Raw genomic sequence first — 22,789 nt, 5'->3', positions numbered from 1 at the left:
TCAGCCAAGACTTCCCCACACAGGTTCAGCTGCCAAGTGCTACACGGAGGTGTTTCCTTGTAGCAGCTGCTCATATTTTTTTCTTTTTTTAATTTCGAAATTATGCCCAACAGGTAGATGGGGAAGGGGATTTTGATTGAATTGGGGAGTGGAATTCATAGAAATGGAGAAATGCTCTCTGTTGTGCAGAAACTTGGAGTTTCTTAGCCCCCCCAATTTCAGGAGACAGAGGTAGAATCATTCTAAGATGTGATTTGAATTGTTTGGAAGCACCTTTCACAAAACAAATTGTGAAAATAGTCCTGTCAGTGTCAATAAGGATCTTTTTTTTGCATCAGTGAATTGTCCCATTCATGATTTAATGTTGTGAATGGGCTACGTTTGCACAGAGTTAAGAAGAAGGGTAATGTGGCTGGAAAAAAGAATCATGTGAAGTAGACACACACAGTTGTCTTTGGTGTTTTGATTATCATATGCATGTGATTATTTTAATGATCCCATTTAGATATGATGACTTGCAGGTGCTTTTTATATATGAGATCCAATGGTGTTCCTCTGCTGACAGACTGGCTCCTGTTCATAGATTAAATTCTCCTGCTTCCTGAAGCCTCCACAAGTCCCACTAATCCACTATGGACAACTGGGGATGCTCTGTTGAGCAGATATGACAGACATACAACGGACTCCAGAGAAAGAAGAGGAAAAGCAACTCTCTTGCATAAATGGAAGCATGTTTTCATACAGTGACTGTCATGAGAGCACCGGCTCATTAGGGCAGGGTACCTCAGCCTTGCTGGCTGGGGGATTCTGGGAGTTGAAGTCCACCCGTCTTAAAGTTGCCAAGGTTGATGAACCCTGCATTAGGGGATCAGATGTCCTCCCAAATTTGATTGCCCAAGAATAACAACCTCTTCCCCACCATTACTTCTCCCTGCCTTACCTTCCCACATCCTCTGTCTATCAGATGTGTGGGAACAAAAGAAAGAATAGGGGTGGGGTGTGTTGTTTGTTTGTCTGGATATCAGCTGGAAGTGAAAGAAACAGATTCACATGAAATGTGCGTCTGAGTATTAAACTTTAACTGTTAAATAATTACATGAAGTTTTGTTTTTTGTTTTTTTAATGTGGTCCTACCTGCACTGGCAATGCAGGACCAGCATTCTGTTTGAAAGCTGACATGCTTCTCAACTAAACGAAAATTGTGCACTTCTATCTTGTGCTCTGGGGGACGCAGTGGCGCAGCGGCTTAATGACGCTGAAAGTTGCCGGCCAGAAATGATTTTCATGAAAACTGAGACTCAAGACTAACCCGAACAGCACTGCTGTTAAGACTTCTCATATTAGGTTATAAAAATAAAAACACTGTATTTATCTTTTATGCAAAGCAGATGTAAGCTCTACTGAGCTCTTATTGGACAAAAAAGTGCGCTTTCTGCAGATTCCAAGAGCTCAGGACATTGGGCGAAGAGACAAGCAATCCATAAGGGTTACAGAGCTCAGATGATGGCAATCACAGACTTTATGCAGCAAACCGTCCTTCTCCTTAACAACAAAAGTAAGGCCAATGACAGGAAGGAGGATGGGTGGATAAAGCCTTTCTTTCTGTAAATTCTCCTCTATACATGGGGTGGGGGGGGGCCTTTTTAGCTTACAGAAGGAGATCAATAGTACAGAAAAGATGGGTGGGCAGTCTGTGTATTTGACAGGCAAGGCAGAAGGGATTCTTACTGTAGGGTGTGAGTGGTGGGGGCTTGAGGCCCTGCAGGCTATGAGTTTTAGATACTGAGGAATCAAAAGTTATGCTATCCTACTCCCAATAAATATGCAGATTGTGGATCTATAGTCATTGGACTCCCAAGACCACTGAAAAATGTAATTAGGTTGCAGAAACTCCTGATGATTGTTGATGATGTGTAGGGAACTTTCAGTGCACTCTGTAATTAATTTGTATTTATTTGTTAGATTTCTATCCCTCCTTCCCTTCAGAAGCTCAAGGCAATGTACATAGCACTCCCTCCCCCCATTTTTCCCACAACAACCTGTGAGGTAGGTTGGGCTGAGAGAGATGACTGGATCTATTTTAACCCCTTAATCACTAAACTACACTGAGCAGAAGCACCAGCCGTCAATAGTCTGGGCAGGCTAAATAGATAGAGCGTATCCGCGTGTGATGGCAGATTCTGTGAAGTTGCCCATGGTGCCAGAGACTGCTGGGGTCTGAAGTAGTGTTTCCAAGGCTATCTGGATCTGTAGGGTAACAAGAATGGTTAAAAATCTCAGCTCCGCACAATTCTAGCCCCTGGACCCTGGAAATTACATGTTTCCTAATAGGCCAGGAAGTACAATACCTAGCTAATGCTGCAAAAGAGGGACATCTTAGCAAGGCAATCACATGCAAAATAGCCAGATTCTCCACAATATAAACCAGCCTTATGAACATTGGTGCAAGTTTTCTTAGGTTGAAAGCAGAGCTCTTCTCACTCTCAGTTGCAAAGATTCAAGTTCCAAAAAAAGAATAGTTGAATTTTCCTTTTCTGTCCAACTCTGGTGCAGTTTCTCAACTCTTCATTAAAACGAAAACAAACAGACAAAAAAACTGGATTAATTAATTAATTTAATTTAATTATTTCAAGCATTTGTGTGGCCACCCATCTTAAACCAAACTCTGGGCAGCTCACAACCCAAAAATAAAAACCATATATATCAACATTGAGATAAAAACAGTAAAACAGAAAACAAAAAACAAAAAAGATCTGGCACCACAGCTAAACTTTCTCATGCAGGCCACAAGAAGTTTGTCCCATGCCAATCTCACCCTATCCCAGCTCTAGGGGGAAGTCAGGTCTTTTTGGAAGGTTAAAAGGATGGGGGCCTGCCAGGCCTCAGGGGGAAGAGTGCTCCATAGGGCAGGGGCTGCCACAGAAAAGGCCCACTTCCCAGGTCCTGCAAGATGGTAACATTTAAGGGAAGGGACCAGGAGCATGTCTACCCTATCTGATCTGGTGGGACAGGCAGATGTCCTCAAGGAGAGGCAGTCCAGCAAATGTAGATATAGTCTCTGGGGTGCCCTGATTAATGAGTTAATCCCATATTTCATTGTTTAGTCTCATCAGTTAAGACTTTTACTCTAGCCCACATCCTGCACTAATAAGTGAAAATCAGTGGTATATTCCCCCACCTCTACCAGAGGAGGCAAACTGCAGACAGCTTTAGTAAGCTTCAGACTTACAGTTGTGAATGGGATTAATGGATAGGGAAGTGAGCAAAAGAAATGTACAAACTAGGCAAGAAATTAAGAAAGTAGATAACCAGAATTGGAAAAGAACAGGGAATAGTGATTTGAACTAACCAGCCAGTTCTTTGGCTCTGAGTTTCTAATATAAATATTTGTGCTTTATAGAACAAGGATATGAGCCTGACAGTAACATTCACTGCATATATTCTCTAGCTTTCAAATATACACTCACTGGCCCACTCTTTATGGACCCACAGATAGACTCATCAATAATAGGCATGGATTGTATAAACAGGAGCCTGCAATTTCATGTTTAGATGATGTAATTGCCAGAGTCCCTCTTCCCCACCATGTGTCCAATGAACACCTCCTTAGGTTTAAATGGAGATGTTTGCTGTTTGCACAAATACTCAGACTGAAGCAAATGTGAATTGTTGGAGATCTGCCTTCCTGAAATCTAGGACAGCAAACACATCCTCAACAAAATTTACCATGCTGTGAGTGAAATCCTGACCCCATTAAGACAATGGCCACATTTTCATTGATTTCAGTGTGGTGCAATTTTCAACTTATGACTATGGTATAATTATCTGTTTTCAGACAGAAAATAATAAAAGTATGCATAGCCTTACATTATCTAACTGGTTTTCAAAATTGCACACTTCATGGAACCATTTCAACTGCTAATTATGCACGGCAGTGTTGAACTAAATAACAAATCCTAAATTTTACTGCTGTCTGTTGGATTCTGTTTTTCACGACATTCTGAGAAAGAAGCAGCTGTAGTCCTCGTGTTCATTTCTGTCCAGAAAGATAGGAGGGGAAATATGCAAGCTTTCACAACGTTAACTTCAATTCCGCTGCACCATTAAGAGATAAGCAAAGGAGAACAATAATAAGAATTACCAGACCAAGTGTATGAAGCATCATGTTATATTATGATGATCACTTCTGCCAAACCACTGAGCCACTCATTCAGAAATAGAAGGTGGGATGTCCTCTCTTTGCATCTTGCATGGTATAGTGACATAAGAGGTGGAAGTGATGGAGAAACTATGTGGAATTTGTGCATTTGTGAGATTGTCTTTCTCATCTTCTAAACCATAAAAAGGAAAAGATGCTCTGCTGCTGACTTCAGGAACCCAACCATGCAGTTTCTTGACAGCAGCGCAGGAGTATTTTGCTGTCTCTTTCTGAGAGTGTGGTGTTTTGTTTTTTGACTTTTCAGTCTAGCCTACAACCCACAGATTTTCTGATGGTCTCCCAATCAACTCCTAACCAAGTCCAGCCAAAGCCAGCTAAGTGCTGCCACTTGCTAAGCTATAACACGGCTTCAGATTCAGACACAAGCCCTGTTTAAGCCCTCACCTGAAAGTGCTGAGAACTTAAAATAAGGAGAGAATTTGTGACCTCATCCTCACCTCTCTCCAGCGTCCAAACATGAGGTCTGAAGGGAGATATGTGAGTTCGAATTGGAGTACAGCTGTCAGTGTAATCTTGATGATTTGGATTTCAAATCACCCAGATAGCTTTACTCACATTCAGCATGAATGTAGCTTTGTTTCAGATCTCCTGCTAAAGACATGAAGGATGAAGAGAGACAGAAGCAAGCAAGTCTAGATGCACCCTCCCATTCTTTCCCCACTTTTTGTTCTTTGTATATTGAGGGTGCAAGCCTACCAACCAGGAGTATATAAATCATGCTATTTCACAATGGAAGCTTGGCCAGCTCAGAATTGTTGGACATTTGCAAGATCTACACCTTTAACAGTGTTAACCATAGTGATTGTTTTTGGCTGTGAACTATTAGAATCAGCTAGCAAACTCTGTATAAGAGAAGTATTCTTCCTCTTACTCGTTCTGCTGCTTTCCTGCTTTTACCCTGCTGTCTAGTATATATTTTGTACTGTATTATTTATATTCTTTGTTGTCACTTATATAGTGTTGAGGATGTATTTTATATTTAAGTTTACCTTTTGTATATTTTAAGTAGATATAAAGGTTGATATATTATATATCTTGTCTCCTCTTAATCTCATTACCCAACAAGAATGTTGTCCAGTTGGAGCACTGATGAAATATAATGTAAATTTTCAGAACTTTCCTGGAGGTTAAGTTGGCTACTGGCTGTAGGCTTTGAACAGAAGCAGAAGCAATACCTTTCTTAATACAAGTTGCTAAACAGCAAAAATGACATTTTGTCCTCATGTCCTCCTTTAGAGGCATGTGGTATGCTGAATTCATTGGTCTTTATTCAGCAAGACTGTTTTAACAAGCTTATATTCACTATTTCTATCGGTTTGGCTGGAATACACACAAGCAAAGGAATAATGTATGTCTGTTCTTTAAAAATGCTCTTTTCTAATTCAAGTTTTTTGTTGTCTTTTGTTGTTTTTCCTCTCTACTGTCCTCATTTTCTTTGTTTGTTGACAAGGATCACAAGGCTGGGAAAAAACTCAATCAATATGCCAACATAAAGGAGAAGATATACAGACAGATAAAACATAATGGCAGGAGTGTATTTATTCCTATATACCATAAAACTTGTGTATGAGATCTGGATATAATTTCAGCAGCTAAAATCCAATAACTGAAATTACTCACAAATGCCTACTTTCCTCTGTTCATACAGCGATATCTCTCTCAATATCTCAATAGTTGGGCAATTGTAAACAAGCCTGTAATGTTAGACATAAGAGCTTGAAGGATTATGCTTTCACCAGCAAATGAACTCATTCAATTAGGTGTTCTTTCAACAATTTATTACAATATACACCAGATGCAGAAATGATTAATTTCTAGCCCTACTTCTTGATGTTTACCATGTGTCTGTATTAAAAGATCTGATTGTCATTTAAGTCTTTGAATAAATTTGAGTCTTTGAAATAATTCATCAGTGATTTATTCAAACTAATTTCATTTAAAATGTATTACAATCCTATGGATGCTAACTTTGAAATGTGCTACTGAACTCAGTGAGATTAATTACTGTACTAAATAAAAATGCATAAGATTGCAGCACTGAACACATTCTTAAATCAACAAGACTTCATGGTGTTCAGCTTGTGCTTAATTGTACGTACGATCAGAATTCATTAATGAATCACAAAGTTATTTAAGTTTCTTCCAAAATTCATCAGAACTTTGTATTAGAGAAGATCAAAATATGACATTTAACAATCTGAATTAGATCCAGATATTTTATTTTCACAGTGAAAACAACCCCAAGCAACATTTTGCTCTAAGCCCTCTAGTAAACAGGATGGGGAACAAGTGATTTTAGAAAAGTTCAATTAATTCCTAATATTATTCAGCCACCAAGGACTTGGAGATGTTGCATGTTGATGACACTTCAAGGGCTCTACTCTTTGAGATAGTATGTCTGGTGGCTGTATATTGGCAGAGCAAGTTGGATCTAAGTTATATAAAATTGCCTCACTTTATGAGGCACAAATAATACATGGGTCTTTGCATAATTTGAGAATCACTGGATTAATGATAACCTTGATGAACTACCCAATTTCCAGAAGAGCTTGTACTCCTAAATATGGCAGGGTGGTCCTTTTACAGGAGTAGGTAAGATGAATCACTTTCTTCAGCTCTTCTTTTCGACTGATTTGCTTATAACAAAGCAATCTCTTTACTCAGGAAAGGAAAATGATTTTGGCCTGTGACTGTTCTCACCTGCCTGGAGCACACTATAATCAGGCTAGTGTAAATTCATTTTTTGATCAGTGGAACTGTTATTAACATGGGGTTTGTTGATACTTGGAAGACCCTCTCTTCAGAGGACAGATGTGATCTTCAACACAACTAGGATAGGACTTTATCTAAGGTAGTTTATAACTTTAGAGATGCTTGTAAACTGCCCAGAGCTGTTTAAGATAGGCAGTCATACAAATGTTTTAAATAAATAAAATGGAAACGGGGGGGAGAGGGGTTTGTGTTGCAGTGCATTGGCTTGCCAGATTTTGATTTTTCTCCCCTGGGACCTCCATTTTTTAATTTTTCGCTGCCTTTTTTTCCCCACCCTCTTTTCTTTTCCTATGGTGTCTATTTGATCCTTTCCATACTTGTTGCTTAAATTGGCACTAGTATGACCTGACAACCCACCATTCCTCTTTGACAGCACAACACCAACCAAATCTAGTTCCCAGCCCAGAATATAATCAGTCTTCTGTCATCAGAAGAAGCTTTTCCTGCTTGAATCATCACAGCCCCTCTGTAGGGCAAGGTGTCAAAAATCTACGTCTCTTTGCAGCCTCTTTTTGGAGCAATGGCCAGGCTACCATTTTTAGATTGTGGCCACAAGTCTATCTAGAGTTGTGGAGACACTGCCTTCTTCTGAACATGAGCTGGTATGAACAATTATTTCTCTTCCTGTGTTTGCCCGCTGTTAGTACTGATCTCATGAGTCTTCCACACTCACCTACCCATCAAACAGGATATTTAGCTACACAGAGACACCATCATTAATGCCAGACTGCCACCTTTTCTCTTCCCACCCCCAATACTACCTACTGCACACACATGAGCAACATTCGATTGCAATACTCTCCAGAAGCGTTTATAAAGCAACAAGGCATAGAACTGAGACAACCTGAAGGGAAAAACTAAACATTTCTAAATGTCCAAAGAATCTCACTTTCAGTCATTTGCCTTAATGCAATCTAGTCAATTCACTTTCCGGTTAGGAATGTTCTTGGTTTTTTTGGCTCCCAGTCATTAGCAGTTAAGAGGTACTACTAATGAAGGAGGAATGGTTTGTGATTTGCCCAAAGCTGAAATGGTGTCTGGGTAAATCAAATGAGCTTTCTCTTCTTTGACGGCACCCTGATTCGTGCACCTTTCCTGCCAGCGGGTGACCTTGACAAAGCACAAAGGCTTTGTCTAACTAGGAGAGGAAGTGAGATGGGGATGTATTATCCCAATCACCAGTGAGGACAGCACAAGCCAGCACCAAGCTCTACAGAGAACTTACAGGATGCAGTAGATAATCCAAACAACCACATTTATGATGGTAGGGCTTTTTTGCTGACATAAAAAAGGATGAGTGAAGCTTTAAAGCAGTAATGAGGAAGTAACCTTTGTGGAAAGAGATTATTTGAAACTCCAAGCAGCCCTAAAGAAGAGAAGGAATCAGTGTTTTATTAACAGGGCAATTCTAAACTAAGAGACCATGATGTGGTGGATAACCCACCAATTTTACAAAGCCCTTGGCCCAAGGGCTGTTGCATGGGCTTCTCCTGCAAAGAAGCCTCTTGTTTATATTACATTCCCACTGAAATTAATTGGTTGGGAATTAACTATGGAAGGAGGCAGCCAGGGAGATTTTTTCCTTCATTAATTCCTACATGGAGGAAGTGGGAAATTCCAAATCGGAGGCCAGTATGGAAAATGTTCACTCCAACCAACCTGCACATTTTTATACAAATGTAAAATCCAGGAGTTAGCTTTATGCTTTATGATTAATATACTTTATAGTTTGACCCTAAGTTCAGTGTGATTTACTCCCAGGTAAGCGCATGTAGGATTTTAGCTAAGAGTTGACCAGTGAAGCCTGTATTTCCCTTCAGCATTTCACAGATTGCTCTTTGTTCAACTATATTCACAATACTGAAGAGAAATACTGTGGGTTTCCCCAGTTTCTCTATATTATCTCACTGTATAGTACTTCGTCTTACTGTAACACATAATGGTTATATGCAGGCTTAGGACTCTTATGCTTGAGAAGTCATGGAATCTGGCTTCATGTATACAGGTTTCTACAAAAATATGTTTATTGATTCTGTATATTCAGATGTTATGATCTGTCACCTTCCTATAGCACCAGCAGTTACACAGAAAAATCAAAGTTCCATACCAGACTTTATCTCAACTTTCTTGAATCCAGGTTCAGAGAGAACTGCAGAATATACTAATTATTTTTTTAAAAAAAGGTTTAAATAAAAGATCCATTTCTCAATCTATGTGTATCTAAAATACTTTTTTAATCTTGCATAAATTCACAAATAAATACAACATTGTAAATGTATTTTAAACATATTATACACTCATGTCAGTTAAATGTTTTACATAAAGGCATAGCACACCGCCTCTTACACATATATACCTTGAAAGGCAGCAATTTAATGTAATCCCCGAGAGTTGGCAATACAGTATTGCCAAGATAAATAACATGGATCAATTTCACAGATAGGCTACAAGATAAATAAATAAATAGATGCTATCACATTTTATTTGAAATAGAATTGCTTATAAAAAGAATATACAATAATTTCATTTGAATAATTATTTGATATATATTATATAACCTGTTACTTTAATTTTAAAAGAAAACATTTCTTCAATAGTGGAAGGATGCGAAAATGAATAATTTATTCAGCCATACTGAATTATGAAAGGAAGTTGCTTTCAAGACAAATTAAAAGGTGTTCGTTGCTCAGTCTCATGGCATCTGAAAAACAAAAACAAATCCAAGCTTGCAGATGTGTTCTTCTTTTCTTTGCAATTATCAGGTCATTAAATAATTGATAAGTCTCTTATTTAACTATGTGGCCCAGGATGATCCATTGAACAAATAGAAAATAGTTGGTTCAGATTGTAATAGGGTAAGGATGGCATAGGTTTTGCAAAGTTACCTAAATATACATGTTTTTAAAAAGATGTTTTTAAAAAGGAATGTTGGAAATGAATGTTTGGCTCTATTCTGAAGAGCAAATTCTCTTCAGAAACATTTCCCCAATGTAATTGGGCAGTTATAATTGATAGGATACTATAGCTACAGTCATTTTTCCACATTTAAATGAGAATATGCTAGATGCATGTTTCTTTCTTGCAGTCTGAATAGTCATGGAGCAGACAAACTTCAGATATCTATGAAAGCAACTGGATTCACTTCTGCCACATCTGGCCTGGAGGACCAAGCTTAGCAAAAGTGACCTCCCATTCCACCTGCACGGTTCCCACCATTGCATCATAACTTCCTTGATGTCCACCATGCTATCTGCTCCACCTGGGTTTTAAAAAGGGAATGACGCTTCTCAAAACTATTTCTGCACTCCAGAGCTCAGAGAAAAGAGGAAACAAAAGGAAATTATCTCTAAATAAAACATTCTAAGGTATTGCTGAAATTGCACGAGCCGTCTGCTAGTTTTTAAAATGGCAGTAAAAGTAATGTGTGTATTGGAAATGAAATTACAGAATGACTGCATTACAAAGCTCCATACATGTTTAGGATGTATTTCTGAATTAAAATAATGCTGGTTTAGGAGTGGCGGATTTAGATTCAATGCAACATTCACTCTTTTTCCCATGAAAAGATAATTTGGATTTCAATCCTAAATCCCATTATAAGGGAGAAAGCCTAATCTGACAATAAATAGCTGTTTTTCATAAACTTCCTTTTCAACTATTTAAGGTGACTAATTCTACTATGGTAAATGAGCTTTCCCTAGCCCAGTGTTCTTATAAGTTGGATTTCAGTTCTTAGAAATGAAATCATGAAGCTGAGGTTCAGTATACCAAGAGGGCACCAGGCTGAGGAAGTCTGAACTAACAGTTACATTTTAAAGAATCATTCTCATCCTCTCTTCCCTCTACACTAAATATCCACCTAGCCAAATAACCCTTGCCATTGGTTATATGCTTACAGGAGGACAGTAATTCCTTTAAAAGAATCAGATGCAATCTTGAGTCTATTCAAATATTTGTGAAACAACATATTCATTGAGGAAACAGAATTCATATATCATTCAACTAAGGACTGATATATGAGCAACACTGTTGTTATCAAAGGAGAACTAGCATGCACTTACCATATCCCAGGAGTTATTCAGCAGATTAGATCTGTACATTTCTTCTTCGCCTACCAAAAGCTTTGGCTCCAACATTGGTAGGTACAAATGTGCTCTTGCCCACACCTCCTGATCTGCTCAGGAAATCTGCCAAACGATGGGTCACGCAAGTCGCCGTGTTACATGCTCTCTTTTGTGCTGTTACGCTGTTTTTTCAAAGAAAGAAATGAGAGTTAAGGTCTTTGATACAAGCTTCTGATTTGAACATCACCTTATTTTACAAAAGATTGCACAGTGCTGCCTGCTATCTGATCCCAGTTCTCCCCAACCCCTTGTTGGCAAAACCTCAAGAATGCCAATCTTGGGGGAGACCGGGCTATTTTATGTGATGATGAAAAAGGCTTCCAATCTTTTAGCATCCCCTGGAGTGCAAAAAAACCCAAATCATTGCCTATTCTTCCCCAACCTGGCACAATCCAGATCTGTGGGGACAGTAGCTCTTAGCTTTTCTAAGAGGCCCAAACCTTGGACTTCCAAGAATCACAGTCCTATAGCATCAGGTTGGCCAATGCCACTGCATAGGAGATGCTGGGAAGCAAGAGGAGGAGAGGGCTGTTGCCTTCATCTCCAGAGTCTACATTTCTCAGAGCCATCTGGGCATAGAAGATATCAGGACAGTGAAATAGATTGACCACAGGTATGGTCCAACTTGTTTTTTCTGCTGTTCATCTTTGACAAAAATCAGGCTTTTGAAAGTCCCATTGATTTCAAAATTTAACTTGATCTAGATTGTTCTCACAATGAATACAAAAAGTATATCAATCAATGTTTTAGTTATAGGCATACTCTGTAACCTTGGATTATCATGCAATAAAATATCTTCAGGCTGTTAAGTCAATCCAAATAAGTGACTCCTTCATGAAAAAATCAAATATATAAATAGAAATATATTAAAACTCTTACCTGGAGGAGGTCAAACAGAATATTTTTAAATATAACTGAACAATATTGCTCACATTTGGAAACCAGTTGTTGCATTTCTACACTTCTGAACAGATGTGCAAAGTTCATGCTATCAAACTCAGTGTGAACTTTTTCACTGACTTCATTGGATTAAAGTCACCATCTTACTTATTCATCCTGTACTAAGCAGATATTTAGTGCTTTCAAAATACTCTTGTTTAAGCAACAATTACAAACATTCACAGTGTGCTCCTTATAGCTTGTGATGAAAACTCTTTAAACTTTGCTGCAAAACCCACATTAAAAAAAATTGTATAAAATAATTTATAATCAGGACCTATTCCTTATAGAAAAATAGGTTTATTGAACAGTTGCATGATCAGGCATGAAAGAGACATTTATTTATTTCATTTTTTTACAATGAGTAGCCTCAAATAAAAATTAATGCTTTATTATTATTCATAAAATAAGAATCTAAAAAAAATCCGTTGAAATTTCAAGGCAATGTTACTTATTCTGATCAATTTGGAATTTGGCTTCTGCTTTTCCCCAGCTCCCTACAACAGTGTATGTGTGTGCATTTTGTCCTTAATTTCCTAACTTGGACTTTGCTCTACTCCAAGCATTTCAGATCTAAAAGAACACAGCAAAGTTAGCAGTGAAGGTTAGATCCACATCATGCATCAAGTTAAATAAAAAAAGGAAACAAAAGAAGAAAATAAATCAAAGAGGAAACTGAGCCCATCTAGTTGCTTCCGAGGGCTTCCTCGTAGTTTGCATAGCGTTCATTTTCCAGCTCACTCAACACATTCCTTTTCTTGCCAGGCGTCCCAGCCCCGACGTCAGTACGAGGGTATGTTTGCAACTTGTGCAATTCTTGAGACAGTTTGCCCAGCACACAAGTGCTCAGGTTGGCACAACGTTTGGAAATAGGTCTATCCAAGCTGCAAAGGGGGAAAAACATGCCGAACAAAGTAACCGGGGCAGAAAAAGGAAAGAAAGAAAACACATGCGTTGTCATGCCTTATTCCTCCCCCCTCCCCGCGTTCCTCCCCACCCCCCAAAAGAACCCCTCGGAGTAAGTACTGTATTAAATACAAGCCCATCTCCACGCCGTGCCTTCAGGCGCAAGTTCCATGCAATGTCAGTCCGAAGAACTGCCTGAGCAGCGGATAGGAGGCGCAGGTGAGCCATTGCCCGGTCAAGCAAACGGGTTGGGGGGCGTTGCGATTGTTAGCAATCGGGCGGGGGGAGTGCATGCGTCGCTGAGGCTTATCCATTCCTCATGCTTCACCGGGGGAGTTCAGTAGGAAACAGCTGTAAGCCTGGGCTGGACAGGGAAGGGGGCGCTACGTGCAAGGAATGTCTTCCTTCGTCCAGTGTCAGAGAACCTTCTCCCTGTGTGCCCCCCCCTCCCTCCTCATGCACTAAGGCGAGGGGAGAAGGGCTGAGTCCCGCGGGCTCCGTCACTTGGGAGAGGGGGGTGAGAAGGGAAGAAAACCAAGACCTACCTCTTGCTGGCCCATTTTACCAAACCCCTTTCTCTTTTCACTTCAAAGCTTTCTCGTATGTGTGTGTGTACACACACACACACACACACACACATACACATATATACTTATAAGAAATATATATACACGCATGTATATATGATACCAGAAAAAGTAACTCGTTAGTGAGTGAGCGACAAAGGTGCGCGGGAAAAGCAAGGCCGACCACCCGCAGCTCCCGCTGGCCGGAAGGCGGGAAGGGCGTCCTCGGGAGGCTGGAGAGGTCCGTCTGCCCGCCCACTGCCCACTGCCCACTGCCCACTGCCGAGGCCGCTCTGCCGCGGCTGGCACCCGGGAAGGAGACGAGGGGACGGGACGACGCTTTCGAAGCGGAGGGCTTCCTACCTATTTCCTTCGCTGGCCTGGTCCGGCTCTTCCGCTGCCATCTGGACGTATTCCTTCACCAGGGCGTTGAGTAACCTCCGAGCTTCGTAGTCCCCCAGGGCGCCTCGGTCGGTGACAGGCTCGAAGCCCGCTCTGCGTGGTGGAGACAAGCGCGCCCTGAAAGCGCCGCTTTTCCGGAGCAGCGGTTCTCCTCCCCACAGGAAGCTGGGGTGGGATCAGAGGCGGGAGGGAGCGGCCTTCCCAGCCAGCCCCCGCCAGCCTTCCCCCCTCCCCCGGGGTCGGCCTGGAGCGCGACTCATCTCTCCCAAGCCAAGGGGTTATGCGGGCTGGGGGATTACGAATGACGTTGCCCGACGCATCTGGAGGGCTTCCGATGGGGAGGCTGTGCGACCAATCCATTTGCTGGCCAGGGGGAGAAAATCACAGCGCGGCATGGATTATGATTTGGTGCTTGCTTATATGCTTCCGCAATTTCTACTCCGCTTTCTACCTTCGTTCTTGCCACCTCGGCGGCGAGGCAAGTGGCGACCGAGCCGATCTTTTTATAAATTAAAAAGAAGGGTGGGAGCACTGTCCTCTAAGAGCTGGTTGGTAATCCGGGTGAATCCGCGCCTGGCGGGTGCCCTAACCCTTCTTCTTTCGCCCCTTTCCCAACCGGAGCTCCTCCCCGTCGGAGGACGTCTTCGCTTCGCGCCCCCGCCAGGAGGGAACTTCAGATACCTCTCCTCCCAAGGGCTGCAGGTAGGTCCGCTGTCGGCTGCCTCTTACCTGAGCGGGACGGCCTGGCCGTTCTCCACCTGGCAGGCCACCAAAGCGTAGACGGCGAGGAGCGAGGAGAGCTTCAGCACAGCCATAGTCCTCTCTGCAAGAAAGGCTCGCGTTCACTGAGGAGCCATATTGCACCCTTCGCGGCCCTGCCAATCCCCCTCTGCCTATGTAGGCTGCAATCCCATCGACAGGCATCCCAAATGAAGTCGATAGGATTCCCTTCTGAGTCGAGAAAGCCTAAGACTGGCTCCAAGAAACACAGCGAGGCATCCTTCCTGAGCAAATGTTATGCGCAGGACCAGGCTGGCGTAAAGTGGGAATTCTCTGAGGGTAATAAATTATCCGTTAATTATGCGCGTACAGAAGTATTTACAGAGAATTTGCCGGTCTCCAATATCCATTTAGGAATCTTCGGCAGAGTTCTATATTTACTACCGCAATTGGGCAGAAGCAAGTCGGATCGTTTGAGCCAAGAGATGAGGACCAAAAATAGAACCGTTCTTAAAGAAAACGAGTCAAAGTGGCGAGGTGTGCTTATGTTTAAAAGATAAGTGCCTCGTTTTTATCTTTCGTTTTAAACTGGGGAGGAAAAAAAACAGCTAAATATACTGAAACAAGTGATCCTCTGAAAACGTGGTTTGGCAAAGTTGAAAAATCGGGGTTTGAGTCATTTATGGACAGGAAAATAAATATATCATTTATTTTATAAAATACAGAAATAATTGTGCACACAGAATTGTAAGCTGTCCATCACACATTGTTTCTTTGTCTCCCCTGCCCCCCCCAAACATTTCCATATATTCAACATGTTTTTTTTAAAAATACACTTCCCAATAGCATCTCCAAGAATATGTATTTCTTACACTCTTGAGTTTTCCTGTCTCAGGTCATTTTGCAAACAGTATGTCTCCGATCCCAAAGCCCCTGTGCCTGACACTCACAGGCACAGAGGTTCACCTTAAGTTCTTCCCCATTTAGACTTTTTCATGTAAAGAAGTCTATAAGGAAGTTCTGGGTGCTGCAAGAAACTACTGTCTCCGGGGAGGGGGGTGCAGACAGAAGGAAGTTTTAAAGGGTATTTTCAATTAATATGTATTACCTTGATTACAACAACCCTTAAGATTATCTTTGCTTTAAAAATGAGTTAAGTCGCACATGGAAATTAAATGCACCTTTAGTTTTTTTGTGGAAGAAAAAAGCTTTCGCGTTTGCAAAGACTCTAAATTTTGTTTTAAATTTGTAGGATGGGCATTTCCTATTATTCCCCAACATCCTAAAATATTAATTCGTATTATTTTAAAATCCAGAAAAGACGATTCTGGATGTACCAAAAACCAGGATAAGTCTGGCATCCTTGAAATGTAAAACCTATGAATGCAGGGCACTCACGGCTTTAAGGGTGCGACACTATCTATGGACCTGGGAGTAAGTCGTCCTGAAACTCAGCAAGACCTACACTAAAGAAGGCATGGCCAGGATTTCTGCTGCTGGAGTTGTAGGGCCGCTGTGAAGAGCGGAGCTAGTAGAAGAGGGCTTACCTTCAAATGCAAAGCTTCTTAAGGAAGAGTGAAACGTAGTGGAGGTTTCCTCGGCGTGATTTTCAGAGTCGTGGTGGTCTTCAATGGTCAACGACCCCCTTTTATACATATCACCAGGACAGAAGTGTGTAGGCGTTCAGCGAACACTCGCTCACCAATCAGCATCTCCTTTATCACTATAAAACCAATCCACGACTGACTACAAAACTCCAACTCCCGAATTACGTCATTCCCAGTCACTGAGTATTCCATTCACAAAAAAATTGCCAGTCATTTAGGCACATCCGATAGGTTTATTTGCATTTAGGTCACTGAACGGCTAGGGTGGGGGTGGACAGCAGGAAGGGACATATAAAACGATTAATGAAAAGTAAGGAAGATAGCCCCAAGTCATTAATAATACTTAGACCTCCCCTTGTGTTTTATCCCTCCAAGATCTCCCGTATCTTTTTGATGAATAAACTTAAAGGGCAGGTTATTTACTTATTAGAGGCGACATCTACTGCAAAAAGTGCTGCATTGCAGAAAAAGGACTTCAGCTGGCATACGTCCTTTCTCAACTTTGTATCTAGCAAGGACCACCGCAGCGGGAGACGGTCAGTAAAGAATCCCTCTTTGAACCCTAATTGCAAAGCTGGCTTCGGAGTCAGAGAGAAGCCTTGTCTTTTCCCGCAACCAGCCTTCTCGTGTGCGTGTGTGTGTTAAATTCACATGCCTTGGTATGTTCATACCTTTAATATGACCAACTAGCCTAATTACTCGGAAACGGGACTAACTGAATTCAGTTCCCAGGTATGTTTAGATTCCCACCATCATGATGGCATCGAAGAAAATAGGGAATGTCTGTTTAGAGGAGCCTGACCAACCAGATCTCCTTCCAATGTGTCGGATCACAACTCCCATCAGCCCCAGCCAGAATGAATGAGAATGGGAAGTTATGTCTGAGAGCCCTGGGCTGGGAAAGGCTGGCTTGGAATGAGAGTTGCTGAGGAGTCAGCTGCGCCCTGGCAGGGGCTTCCTTCTCCAGTTCCGTATTCTACCCATTCTTTTTTTTTTAAAGACAGCCAGCTTGAGGGCAACTCCTTGCAAATAAGAAAGACCTCAGGAAGGACTGACTTCCGAGTAAAGACTGCCCGTACACATTTTGTTGCGAGGCCTCATTTGCTAACACTGGTTTCAGAGGCAGGTGCAAAAGGCTGGGTCGCCCTGAGAACTTCCGCGCCTGGACCAAAGCAGGTGGGTAAGTGGGAGCGGCTTATTCCAACTCGGTGGAATTGTCCGCTCCTCATTTAACCCCTCGCCGCAGAGAAAGCAGCGCCTTCTCCTCCTATTCAGCTGATGCCAGGTCTTGGTGTACAAACGCATCCAGGACCAAGCACAGAAAATCGGAGACCATTTGTTCCATAGCCGATTCCTTTGGAGGACCAGGGTTCAAGTCACCAACACCCAAGTGTTTCCAGCCTCCATCTCCCTCGGCACCTGTCAGTTGGAGGACCGACACATAGGGAAACTCGTGAAGGCAATGCACGACAAAGTAATAAGCAATTAACAACTTCTTTCCTGCCAGTAGGCATTTGTCTGAGACACGGCGATAATCAACCGGCAACGGGGGAACGAGGATATGAAAAACAAAAGCAGCCTCCCCAACTAGGTGCCCTCAAGATATATTGGACTTAACCGCCCCCACCCTCCAGAAAATTCCCAATCCATTTGGCCAAGGGGAATTACGGGAGGTAACCTAATACGTCTGAAGAGTGCCGGGTTGGGGAAGGCTAGTGTAACCCCTCAAGAACAGCCCCGACGTTTTTTGCAAAATCTTCACCCCTCCCATCTCTCGATGGAAAGCCCCAAAGCGAGGATTCCCTGGGATCGATTCCATTCTAGCAAGGCTGATTTCGGATCCACCCTTGCTTCGGGAGGGAAGCTATTCAGCATGCCCTGCTCTCTGAAAGGCTTGTCTTCTTCTTCTTTTAAAATAAGAAGAAAAGGAGAGACCCATCCTCAACCTATCGAACGGGCTAGCCTGAGCCCGTCGTCTGGTGATGGAAGGCAAAGCGGAGAGAGAAGTTACCTGCATCCTAGCTGGGGAAGCGACATAAGAAGGATCATGGTGATCCCGCAGGAGATTGATTGGGGCCTCCCCGTCCCGCCTGTCTAAAGCTCTGGGATTGGGAGAGCCTGGACGGTCACGGCCGCGTGTCTGGGATCTAGTGTAATTCACCTCTCGCTGCCAAGCGCTACGGCCGGATCGATTGTCTTAATGGGGAATTGCATTGGCAAGGACTGGGCTGGGCCGGGAGCAGCGTTCGCTCGCTCTTCCTCTCGCGCTCTCTCTTGGAGCCTCTGCTTCAGGAGCCCTGGGCAGGTTCTCGCCTGCCCACCGGCCTATTACCGCCCCCTCCCAGCCTGCCCGACCCCCCCCCCCACTTCTGTTCCTGGGTTGAAGTAGTCACGTTCCGCCCGGCAGATCTCCAGCTGCTTCGCTAAGCGCCTGGCATTTGGAGCGCAAAGAGCAATATCCGCAGAGGAGGTGGAAAAGCCTCTCGTGGAGAGCGACAAGGGGCCAATCCATCACTCTTTAAAGGACTCTTAGTCATTGTCTAGCAGCTGTGGAGTCGTGTCTGGCGCTCGGACACCTGCTCCATCCAGGATGTTTGGATTTGCTGTCTGCGCTAGACATAACAGAGCACCCTCGGGCTCCCGCCAAAAAAAAGGAGGGAGAGTGATGAAAGATGGAAAAACCCTGTGAAGGTGTGTACTTCCCTGCGGGGGTGTTGACTCAGGAAATCGCTCCGTTTCCCTGGAGCAGGGGTTTGTGCTTACGAGCTCGCCTTGTTCCCTTTCCTATCTGCCTCAACCCAAGGAACGCTGGCTTTTCCCTCTTGAATGAAGTTGAGTTAGGATTCTTCCCTCCTTGGCCAGGAAGATGAAAACTCGGCCGTTCTCCTCGAAGGATAGGAGAGTTGGGTGGTTGGTGCATGACTAAAGGATATCGTATTTGGATAACTCGAGCTCATGCTTTTTACAATCACCGTGACAAGAGTGGGTCAAATTCTCCGCCAGTTTCTAATGCTGTTAGGTCCGGCTTCCCCTTAGCCCCGAGACACCACTACATAGAGGAGAGACCTGAGGAGCGGGAAGGGATGGTGGGGTGACCGCGGCTTTAGAGAAAGTGGCCTTGGGCGGGAAGAAAGTCAACCCAGCAGGTTGTTTGTTCTACTAAAGCGGGAAGCCTCTGGGTCTCCGCCGCCCCGGAGAATCCTCGTGAGCCCTAAGTGAAATCTGACTTCCACTGCCTTTACCAAGCGGGTCTCTTTGTCGGGAGAGGCAATGGACGGAGGTCCTAGAGGCTGCCAAGTGCCGGTCACTCCCTCCGCCACATTAAAAAGCGGGGCAAACTCCATGAGCGGGACCCTTCCTCCCAAGTGGGACGGATTGACCGGCCCCGGCAGCGGAAGACCGAATATTTGGAGGATCTTCTGGGCAGCCGAGGTGGCGGGAGACGCGGGAGACACCTCTAGCAGGCACCCCCGCGGCCGCTTCCCGGGTGACAGGCGGGCTGGGTGGGCGGGCTCCCTCGAGGGGTGACCCCGCTGCCCTGTTTTCTTTCCCCTTATTGAGAGCAGAGGCGATGTTGCTTTATTCCACCAGCTCGAAGGCATTATTCCTCTGATGGAGTTCTGGACCTGGCCTTGCTGGAACAGCCAGAGCCTCAGCTGAGCTGACAAGGGAAGGGAAGTAATTAGCTAAGTGGTTTCGCGCCGCGAGAGGAATGGCGAGGCGTTCAGCCGTTCCCCAGTTCTCTGGCAGCCTGCCTCCTTCTACACGTGGAACCTAATTTGGAACAAGCGGGCATTGCGCCTTAGGTTCCAATTCCAAACCCGTACTGACTCTGGAGAAGTCCCATTCGATGCGACCGGAATTCTCTGGCATTTCGGGCTTGCCGATTGCGACTGTCTTTGACTGCGAGAGCCAGTGCACTAATCTGAGAGTAAATTACATTGGATTCTAGACTAGCTGTTTCTAAGATCACGCTGCCTAGTCCGAGGCATACTCTCTCGAAGAGTTCCATGGAGTGGACGCCTATAATAAATTTGAATTAATAATAATAATAATAGTTTCCATGAAACAAAGTTACCTCTGAATAAATGTGCATAGGATTGAGTGCTTCTGTACAACTAAGGCTTTAAATGGTTAAATTAAAATCACCGCATTTGGAGACTACGCTTATTTACAAAAATCAGTTTGTCACAGATTTGCCGCAGATTCCCAGTGGTTGGGAAACTCACTGGTGAAAGTTGGGCCAGGTACGCCCGCTCTCAGCCCGATCCCCCTTGAATGGCTGCTTCCATGGAAGCCACCCTGAGCAGTTGAAAGAAAGGTGGAATATGCATTCAACAAGCAAACAAGGGCCCCGATGGCTCTGAGAAGGCCAGTAAAGCAGAAACTGCCATTTCACCTGGACAGCTTAAAGAAGGACAACATGGCTGGGCTTTTAAAATCTCTGCCACAAATGCAGCAGAGTTAAAACTTTTCATGGATGAATTAATGAGTTTCTTGAAGTTGCAAAAGACCATCAGAGGGAAAAGAGAGGGAGAGGGAGAGTTTCCCAGTTGAACTTGTCTGATAGATAGATAGATAGATAGATAGATAGATAGATAGATAGATAGATAGATAGATAGATAATAGTGTGTGTGAGAGAGAGACTGTGTATGTATGTGTGTGTGAGTGAATGAGTAAGTGAGATGCCAATTTTTTGTGGCACATTCTCTCAGATGAATTTATTGAAACTCAGGGTTGCACTGCACTCATAGTAGAATTTAAGGAACTTTTAAACCATATCTCATATTCCTCTCCTAAACTGATAAACAATCAAGTTTTAGCATCACTGAAACTTAGATCAAAACTCACTGCAGTGTACAGAATGATCCAGCCATCACTGTAGTAATACATTAGCAATGAAATAGCTTTTACATTGCCACAGCACTTGCTTGGTGGTACTGTCAATACCGAGAGTTGGAAGTGCTTATCTGGTCAGATGACAGCTGTCCAAGCACCCCTCAGAATTTCAAATTGTGATTGTTCAGGCTTCTGGGCATCAAATGGAGTTACTCAATGCAATTTTGTTTTCTTCATGTTACAGAAAGTGTCTAGCAGCACAATCCAATACATATCTATTATATTTACACACCAGCACCAGAAGTGGTATTTCCACAGCTAACATCCCCATTCAGCCCTACAACTGAGCCACTGCACTGAGAATTGACCAACCTTTAATAGAATGATCAGACTATAATCTCACTTTTTTTTAGGACTAAACCCCATTCAGATCAATTGATTTACTCCCATGTAAGTGTGTGATCCCAACCAAAACCCCTCAAATGCATATAAAATAGATCTTATCAAGAGTAATTAATAAATAAGGATTCCCAGTAAATCCAGAGGATGGAACAGTTGGGTTTTCATGGAAGGTTAAATAAACTCCTGGAAAGAGTTTATAGCCAGGAAGGAGAGAGCACACCCAGCAGGTTTTATAATAACCAGCCAGCCTGATGCCGAAAAGAACAGTGGAGCATTAATTAAACCAATATGTGATTGTGCCAAACCAAGAGATGCTGCAAGGTCCCTACAATGAAATGCAAGGGATTGTTTCAGTCCCTGTGATAAGATGTAAGAGCATCATCTAATCATTTTAACAGAAATGAGACATTCTGTGAGTTTTGAGAGTTTCCTACTGTATTTCTCTGGACAGATTAAGAACATTTGCCAAGATGGCTGGGACAAATGTAAATATTCTTTCATTTAGATTTTTCTTTGAAGTCTGGATGTCAGGTACCTCTTATCTCTTGCAACTCAGTTGGACAATCCTTCACATGTCCATTCAGTACATTTCACAGAGGTCTGGGGTCATCAGGTGGGCGTAGGATAGGAGTCTAAGCCTACAATGCAGAAAGATAATTTAACCAAGTAGAACTTACAACTGAGTAAACAAATAGAACCGCCTTACCCAAAAGTAACTTGGAAACTTAAGGCAAGTTCTCAGGTTCTCTATCTGGTCCACTCTCATATTAGATCTCCAGCTAATCAGTTTTATAATAAGTCCCATTGATATAGCAAACAATTATCTCTTTAGATACACAACAACCACACAAAGGGAATAGTGTATGCAAAATGGTCCCAATTCTATGAATCACTGAAACCTCTGAGAATATTATGAAGTAGGCTTTAGAATATCTGCGGAATCATTTCCATATGGCTTCTGCTTCACAGAGGCAGTCCTATCAGTCTCCACTACAGTATGTGTATATGCACATGCAGCCCTGTCACCTTTGAATCTTGATGTATATTAGGAGGGTGTAAAATGGGTACACTCTATATCAGTGCTTCAAATAAAAGCATCAAGGGGCAATCTATCCTGATTTGCCATCTTGTACCAAGAAAAATATAGCAGGATAGCTGCTAAAAATGCTTCTCTTCACTGAGATTCTTCAAAGAGAGAGTTCAATCAAACTTCACAGAAGTAAAGCATCCCTTTGAAATTTTCACAACCCTAATTTATGCACATATGCATATATTGGCATTTAGCTGCATCTA

The 22,789-nt window shown here is 42.8% G+C and overlaps 1 protein-coding gene across 2 annotated transcripts; it reads right to left on the bottom strand.

The window, feature by feature from the left end:
• Positions 1 to 9,228: 9,228 nt before the first annotated feature.
• CALCB (calcitonin related polypeptide beta) lies at positions 9,229 to 16,254 on the bottom strand. 2 transcript variants are annotated; one of them, XM_025173536.2, is made up of 5 exons: positions 16,196 to 16,254; positions 14,658 to 14,751; positions 13,890 to 14,021; positions 11,053 to 11,237; positions 9,229 to 9,692 (listed from the first exon to the last, which is right to left on the bottom strand). In XM_025173536.2, the coding sequence occupies exons 2-4, from the start codon at positions 14,741 to 14,743 to the stop codon at positions 11,078 to 11,080; spliced, it is 378 nt and encodes a 125-aa protein (XP_025029304.1). In that variant the 5' UTR covers positions 14,744 to 14,751; positions 16,196 to 16,254; the 3' UTR covers positions 9,229 to 9,692; positions 11,053 to 11,077. The 2 variants fall into 2 exon arrangements, with proteins under 2 accessions (XP_025029304.1, XP_025029303.1); XM_025173535.2 differs by lacking the exon at positions 9,229 to 9,692 and having other exon boundaries at positions 11,121 to 12,938.
• Between the last annotated feature and the right edge of the window lie 6,535 nt (positions 16,255 to 22,789).

This window comes from Python bivittatus, unplaced genomic scaffold, assembly GCF_059951505.1.
Source record: "Python bivittatus isolate LINGU-HERP-01145 unplaced genomic scaffold, Pbiv_v1 ctg000480_np1212, whole genome shotgun sequence".
Taxonomy (NCBI): domain Eukaryota; kingdom Metazoa; phylum Chordata; class Lepidosauria; order Squamata; family Pythonidae; genus Python; species Python bivittatus.
Note: the sequence above shows the minus strand (reverse complement) of the source record. Positions and strands in the feature narration are given on the sequence as shown.

Coding starts and splice junctions, on each gene's coding strand:
- CALCB (XM_025173535.2), bottom strand. CDS start 14,743: ATGGCTGTGCTGAAGCTCTCCTCGCTCCTCGCCGTCTACGCTTTGGTG. Junction 14,022..14,657: donor GGCCAGGCCGTCCCGCTCAG/GTAAGAGGCAGC, acceptor TCCACCACGCAG/AGCGGGCTTCGAGCCTGTCA. Junction 12,939..13,889: donor CAGGCCAGCGAAGGAAATAG/GTAGGAAGCCCT, acceptor CCCCCTTTGCAG/CTTGGATAGACCTATTTCCA.